Source organism: Triticum aestivum, chromosome 6D (genome assembly GCF_018294505.1).
Source record: "Triticum aestivum cultivar Chinese Spring chromosome 6D, IWGSC CS RefSeq v2.1, whole genome shotgun sequence".
NCBI classification, from domain to species: Eukaryota; Viridiplantae; Streptophyta; class Magnoliopsida; order Poales; family Poaceae; genus Triticum; species Triticum aestivum.
Window position 1 is genome coordinate 472,064,564 of NC_057811.1, and position 7,683 is coordinate 472,072,246.

General features: G+C 46.3%; 1 protein-coding gene across 3 annotated transcripts; it reads right to left on the bottom strand.

Moving 5' to 3' along the window:
- Positions 1–2,147: 2,147 nt before the first annotated feature.
- Positions 2,148–6,984, bottom strand: LOC123146002 (mannose-P-dolichol utilization defect 1 protein homolog 2). 3 transcript variants are annotated; one of them, XM_044565564.1, is made up of 9 exons: positions 6,677–6,984; positions 6,379–6,569; positions 4,217–4,370; positions 4,020–4,092; positions 3,793–3,859; positions 3,644–3,703; positions 3,369–3,429; positions 3,022–3,063; positions 2,148–2,636 (listed from the first exon to the last, which is right to left on the bottom strand). In XM_044565564.1, exons 2-9 carry the CDS (start codon positions 6,556–6,558, stop codon positions 2,533–2,535), a joined length of 741 nt encoding a protein of 246 aa, XP_044421499.1. In that variant the 5' UTR covers positions 6,559–6,569; positions 6,677–6,984; the 3' UTR covers positions 2,148–2,532. The 3 variants fall into 3 exon arrangements, with proteins under 3 accessions (XP_044421499.1, XP_044421500.1, XP_044421498.1); XM_044565565.1 differs by having other exon boundaries at positions 6,379–6,563; positions 6,677–6,913; XM_044565563.1 differs by lacking the exons at positions 6,379–6,569; positions 6,677–6,984 and adding an exon at positions 5,346–6,099.
- Positions 6,985–7,683: the final 699 nt, after the last annotated feature.

The window sequence follows — 7,683 nt, forward strand, 5'->3', positions numbered from 1 at the left end:
ACCATCACGTCACAGCCCATGTCATTTTCTCTAAGAAACACAGTTCACTCACTAGTAGAAAAAGGGTCTAATGTGAAACTCATTAGTCCCGGTTTGGTATTGAACCGGCACTAATGTGACCATTAATGCCGGTTCCAACGGCCAGGCGGGCGACGCTCATTAGTACCGGTTCGTGCCACGAACCGGTACTAAAGAGGTGGTGGCCTTTAGTACGGGTTGGTGGCTCCAACCGGTACTAAAGGGGGGGTGTCTTTAGTACCGGTTGGAGCCACCAACCGGTACTAAAGGTGGTGCGCTGCCACCCGCAGTGCACAATGTTTAGTCCCACCTCGCTAGTTGAGAGGAGCTCGCACCGGTTTATAAGCCCCGCTGCGGCTACCGTGTCAAGCTCCTCTCTAAGCAGGCCTTTGTGGGCCTATTGCAAGTCTTCTGCCCTGTGGGGCCTACTGGGCCGTACGGGCATGCATCCTGGCCCAACTAGAGATTGGGTTTCTAGCCGTATGCAGGCCGTGCCGGCCCAGTAGGCTGGCTGTTTTTGCTTTATTTCAAAAATAAAAGTAAAAAAATCCTCACCAACCGGGACTAAAGGTCCCCCAGACCACGGCGCGCCTTGTGCCACGCGGTGGGCCTTTGGTCCTGGTTCGTGTTAAAACGGGACTAAGGGGAACCTTTAGTCCCCATTCTTTAGTACCGGTTTCAGAACCGGTATTAAAGGTCCTTACGAACGGGTACTAAAAATCGTTTTTTACTAGTGGATCAAAGTGTCCCCGACTCCTCCCTAGGCGCGGCGAGGTCAGATGGGAACCGTGACAACGTCGTCCATCATGGTCATGCGGCGGAGGTGGAGCGCTCTAGCCTCCGTGCTGCGCGGGCCGTCGAGCTGCAACCTGCTCTGCTGGACAGGAGGCCCGAGCAGGGGGAGGAGCTCGGACGAGCCCTCCGCACGCACGCACCTCCATTGATGCTGTTGGCCACGTATCGGATCGTGTGCATTGCAGCGGCGTGTAAAGTGCAGTCCATGGAGCAACGCGCTGTGTATCGGATCGTATGCAATGCGGTGCACCCGCCGCTCGCTCGCTCTCTCTCTCTCTCTGCCAGCGCGCTAGTGTGCGCGTGCGTGTGCATCTGTGCTGTACGAGTGCGTGCGTGCGTGCCTCATCGGCAGTCCTCGCCGTGCCGCAGCTCCCCGGCCGCCTGCGCCGTGTACCTCCTTCTTTTGTTGCTTGGCGCGCGCCAACTGCTCCCCTGATCATCAAATATATTCAGGTGGGGGAGCTCCCCCCCCCCCCCCCCCCCCCCCCCGAACATTCAAAAAAAATTGGGAAGGAAGAAGAAGATTGCCACCTAGGCAACGACCGGTCAAAAGCATGACAAGTCAGCATCAAAAGCATGCCAAGTCAGCACCGAAACTACTTTTTGAACAAGATTGCCACCTGGGCTTCCTCGCTCGGTTGCCACCGGCTGAAGCAGGGGAGGACAACCCGTTGTCGTCGGGGCCGTGCCACCTCCCTTGCTGCCGGCCTTGGTTGATGGTTCGGCGGCTCGAAGCATGTTGTTTGTCCCAACCTCTTCCTTGGTGCGGGGCGGCGATAGGTTGGTCAATTCCGGCGGCGGTGGCGGAAGGGTCTTGCGGTTCCATTCCGACGGGGCGTCGGGAAGTGGTGATCGATCGGTCGAGTAGCTACTTTTTGAGGCAGACTTACAATTTTTACTCCTTTAACGGTTTAAGAGATCAGCTACGTGTGGTTAACTCCTCAAAATGAGGAATTAAAATGTTTTAAGGATTGGTTAGAGATGCTCTTAGAAGAGTTAGATACAACGAGCCAAAAACGACAACCTACAACTTTCAAAAATAGAAACGACAACCTACTTGAAATTAGTAGGCCTTATGCAATATAATCTATAAGTTGAGTTGGAGAAATAAAATCTGGGGTGATGCACCTCGAAAAAAAAATCTTGGGGTGATGCGAGAGGATGGACATTTGGGGAAAGAAAAACTTGGATGAATGACTGAATCTCATCAGTTGGAAGGAAGCAGCCGATGAGGTGCTCAACCTGAACTGACCTGATCGACGGAGCTGCTTGGGGAGCATTCCTCTGCGAGCGAACATACAAACCTCGTTCGCAATTATCCCACGATTTGAACATGACAAACCTAGCTATATTATATATTGAATTTATACTTGGAAAAGGAAATAACGGTACATAGCCGGTGAACGCCAAAGTGGGGAGAATTGCTAAAAACAACAAATAATATTCAAACATAAAAATGGATATACATCTTTCTAGCATCATTAAACAGTTGCACAGAGAAAACTAACCAAGGTGGCAATTGAAAACTACACAGCCAGTCATTTTACGATACTTCGAAAAATTACAAACCAAGAAATATCCTATTGTTTCCATCATCACCCAAGTCTGCATGAATTTTCTCCCTACTGTTTTTGTCATGAAGTCCTGGTAAGTGGTGCATGTTGCTCCAAGAATAGCCCTGGAGCAAAATTGTAAACCAGCAGCAAGAGTTCTCACGCCCTATTCTTCTTTCTTTCCTTTCTTTGGCACAGGCTTTTGGTACATCGCTATCTGACCCAAAATCGTACCGTTTGTCACGATGCCGATTACAGAGCCCATAAGTACTTTCCAGGAGTCAAGGAGGGTCCAGAGGAGTACAGCAAAGGGAAAACAAATACTGCATCAAATAGACATATCCCAATCATACTATATGTATGTGTCACTGAAACTAGTACCATATTCTTTCGATAATCCATGATATCTATGCATCTTCCAAATCAACTTAAACTAACAGGACTCTGAATGAACGGATCAGCAACCTAACTCAATAGGTTCACCAACAACTCATATTGGCCTAGAGCTGGACTGGTTATGCACAAGGGGAAATACGGGATATTGCTAATAATGTACGATACAGCAGTTTAGCTTGTCAACAAGCAAATCAGAAACAGCCACATACAAACAGTCAGAGGTTTAGTAATGAACTATAATCAGAGAATCAAAGGATACCACTTAACGGAGTCTTCTCCTGGATGCTGGTAAAAACTCTTACTGCAACAGGAAGTGGCATAAGAATTAGCAAGCGTTCAACACTCCATAGAAAGGGAAAGTTTCACATATGAGTAAAACTTGATGAACAAAACCAATATTTACCTAAACTAAAGGTCAAAAGTACTTTGCCAAATAAGAATATGAACTGATTCAAGTCATCAACCATATTCTTTGGAGTATAATGTATTAAAAAAATTAACGGAACTAATACTGTTTAGTGTTTAGACAGTAACATCAGACTGAAAAGGAAATGCGAGTCAATAAAATTAAGTCCTGAAAATTTATTGCCAACTAGTCCAACTTACCAAGGGAACCAGCGAAGTTCATGAAAGAAGTCAGGAAGCTCAGCTCGCCAGTGCTCTTATTCTGCATAACACCAACAACCAGTCTATATTCAAACTCATCTCTTAAGATAAAAAAAAGGTTCTGCAACAGTGCTACTAAAAGAATGTTACAGTAAAGTGTTAGTTAGCTAGAAACGGTGATCCCTTTATCCATTGATAAAAAGAACTTGCTACAAAAAAATTGAACAATCATATAGCTAGGTGTAGCAAGATGTAACAGAAAATAAAGGCCATACTGTGAAATTTTTCCATATCTGCGGTACTCTAGCACAAAAGAAGATGGCATGCTGTGAAGCCTACAAAACGCACAAGTCGCAGAATCAGAAGACGAGATCATACAGAACTTTTCAAGTGTACACAAAATCAAATACCACTTGCTACTTACATAAAGGATTTCAAAAAGACCTGGATCAATTTTTCCAGCCAAAACAGTTGGAGCTAGTCCACAATATCTAAACAACCATTGCTTAGGGAAAGCAGGTAAAATAAATACGAAATCAGCACAGCGTTACTGAAACTGAGTGATTTCTCAACATTTCCCATTTGTATTTCCATACTGTTGCTGATGGTACCTAAGAAAAACTATAATAGATTCCTGGACAACAAGGATACAGCAAAGCTTTCATCCATGTTTTGCTTCCCATTGGTGGCGAGTAATAGTAAATGATTCCAATCAAGATAATTGCTGCAAGTGAAACAGATGTAGGTTAAAAAGATTGGCGAATAGTTTCTATGCAGCTTTATAAATAGAAAAGAGAGTAGTGCTACTTCACCCACTGTCCATTTATGACATTAGGTCAAAGACAAACCTTGGATCAGCAGAAAAGCTAGCTCTCCATAAGCTGAAAAGGGCAGTCCTTTATGAATACAATATGCCAGAGCAATTGTGTAGCCAATGAGCTCAAGCTCAAAGGAGGCTACACTAAGTCCTCTAACACTTCCATGCTTCAAAATCTTTAGTATCTGCAATAAAAATAGTTCAGCCAAAGAACATCGAAAGAGAAGGCTGTCTACACTACAACAAAGCAAATTTACATAAATGATCAATAGAAAAAAAAAACACCGTGTGATTGAAATGTTATTACGCTTATACATACAATTTCCTGAAACAGCCAGGTGCAGATTCATTCCGTATGAAGACATGGATGTTATTCTACAGGATATATTTGTTTCCAACATGTGATCTTAAATCACCTCTCTTATGAAGACCACAACTCATGTTATCGTGTTCATCTTCGCAACAGGTTGAAGATTGACTAACGGATCATTATATGAGCCTCATAATTCCCACAGGCTTCTATATACTGAAATCCTCATTTTAAGATTGACTAACTTTAAACTTATGCAAATATAGCTGAGCATGTCGCACCAACTACATCAGCAGTTCAGCACCATACACTAAACGCTATAAGAACATCTCGATCACTACACATCGTGACATGATGATACTCAAAAAGTAAAACATTGCTAGATACTATACTGTGTGATTATCTGCAACACTTGGTTGATTAAATAAGCATACAAAAATCTGTCAGGCAGGTTACTACGAGTCTACAATCATCCATCTGAAGCGCAACAAAGCCTGCAATCCTTTCTGATATTGTAATAATCCATGTTATGTGTGTACAGCAAACTCTCACACTGAACTTCTGCAATACTCATAAACTAACAATACATTTTGTTGATCCCCCCCCCCCCCCCTCAAGGCAAGGTTTGGTGGCCGATCTTTGGCAAGGTCAATAAAGGAACGATAATCATGTTAAACCACAACAAAATGGCAAACAACACCTCAGACATGCCTTCATCTTTTAATTTTCCAAAATTAGGCACGACAACACAACCTAAAAGAGTAAGCCTGCCTGCTATAGGTAGATGTGAATAAGTAAACGCCTCCATGACTCAAACTAGTTTTTAATTTATGACAGTAGATACAGGCACCTGAGGGAGCTTGGTGACGATAGATCCAGCAATGATGAAGTACCCAAGGACTGTTGACAAGAATGGTAGAAGGGAGTCCCTGGAGGGGATGGTAGCATCCAGCAAGGCTGACCAGATGTACCCTATGTCCATGCCGAAGATTTTCAGTGGTGTCCCACTGGCTAATATCCTTCCATTGCTCATCTCCAGGTTCTCCAAAATTCGGAAACCTGGGAGCAATCGGGTCCCTGTTGAAGGCTTCCTCACGCAGCAAGCCATCAAGGATGAAGGTTGCCTTGAAAGTTTTAGGATGAGAGCGATGGGGGCTGTAGAGCATGTTTTTCTGTCAACTGGCCAGGAATGGAATGCACCATTGGTGGTGACAGAGCAGAGCATGTGGCACACAGGAATCATGCTCTCTAATTAATTTCTAGATTCAAGCAAAGCGGCTGTGAAGTGAGACCCCCAAATGCCTCAAGAGGGTCGAGGATTATATCTCTCATGGCTAGAGAGAGTTTGCAGCATCCACAACCTACACACTAACAATCACAAGGATCACACGACCATGGAGCAAACAAACAAAGAATTCACTGGTAGCTTCTCGCTTCGTTGGTTTTATGCACAATCTAGAGTGTGGAGGATTACATTTCTCATGGCTAGAGAGAATTTGCAGCATCCACAACCTACACACTAACAATCACAGGGATCACACGACCATGGAGCAAACAAACAAAGAATTCCACCGGTGGCTTCTCGCTTCGTTGGTTTTATGCACAATCTAGCACAGGGACCTTGCCATGCCGTGCCAAGGATTCGACCAGGCCAGGCTACCAAACAAACAGCCCTTTATTTATGCGCAATTTTACACGCCATGTTCACGTAAAGAACCTGGCATCCTCTCACACCCACACACCACCAGACGAATCAGACAGCCACACGCAACGCGCTTCTTTGGATTCATATGGCACAATAATTTACTACTGGTGACCAATGCTGTAATCTTGAGAAATCACCAAGAAAGTTCAGGCAACAAAAGGCAAAGAACGGAACGAACCTGCGGGAGCTTGACGGTGGTGGAGGCGGCAACGATGCAGTAGCCGAGGAGCTTGGAGACGAGCGGGAGCAGGCATTCTTTCTCCGGGATCTTGGCGTCCGACAGCGCCGAGAGGACGCAGCCGAAGTTCATGCCCAGGATCTCCAGCTCCATCGTATCCAGATTCGCCAATCTCCACATCCAATCTACAGCTAGTAATCATCCAATACAAAAATCAGAAGAAAACAATTGAATGGGCAGAGGATGCTTCCGTCAGGAGGGAGAGGGGGGAGGCAGGAGAGGGGTGAGGGTCGCAGACCTGCTCCGGATGGGCTCCCGGCTGAAGGTGCAGAGAGGAGATGATGGCTGCAGCGGACCAAGGGGAGGGCAGCGCGCCGACGGAGGGGCGGCGAGGCACCGGTGACGCTAGCTCTGGCGGCGGCAGAGGCTCTTCCCCTTGGTCTTCTCCGGCGACGGCTCTTCTTCCCCCCTTCGGTTGCTGCTCCGTGTGCCGTGGCCGCGCAGGATAGGGGGAGAGTTGGCGTGCAGAGGAGATGAACGGCGATGCCCCCGGAAATATTCTGAATTGGGCCGAGGGCCCGAGAGTGGCGGCCCGAGGAGGATGGGTGCGTGGTGGGCTGGCTGACTTACTAGGCCACGAGAGGATGTCTGGTAAGGTGGAGGTCGTGGGCTGCGCCCAGGGCCAGATATTAGATACCGTCGGATGGGTCTGTCACGGATTTGAGGTGAGAGCAACGTTGAGGAGCGCTCCTCCAGGACCACGTGTCGCGCTCTGATTGCGTTCTTTGAATTTTGTTTTTTATTTTACTTTTTCACACGCATTTTCGATTTTTTGGACGGTGTTTCCCGGCTTTTGGGTCTTCCGCCGGTCTTTTCTAAGCTTTTGGACGATTTTTTTGAAAAAAAAATTACACGAAAAAACGCGTATTTTTTGCTTTCGCGAGACGCACAGTCATGCCTCTCGAAAGCGAAAAAAAAATTGCTTCCGCGAAAGGCATGGTGAGGCGCGGCCGTGCCTCTCGTAAACGAAAGAATGCATTTTCTTCTTTTTTTTCTTCCGTGAGAGGCACGGTTTTGCTTCCGCGAGAGGCATGGCCATGCCTCTTGGAAACAGAAAAAAAAGTGTTTTTTTCTTCCATGAGAGGCACGGTTTTGCTTCCGCGAGAGGCATGGTCGTGCCTCTCGAAAACGGAAAAAACACGTTTCCTATTTATTTTTTCCGCGAGAGGCACGGTTTTGGTTCCGTGAGAAGCACGATTTTGCTTCCGCGAGAGGCACGCGTTTTCTATTTATTTTTTTCATGAG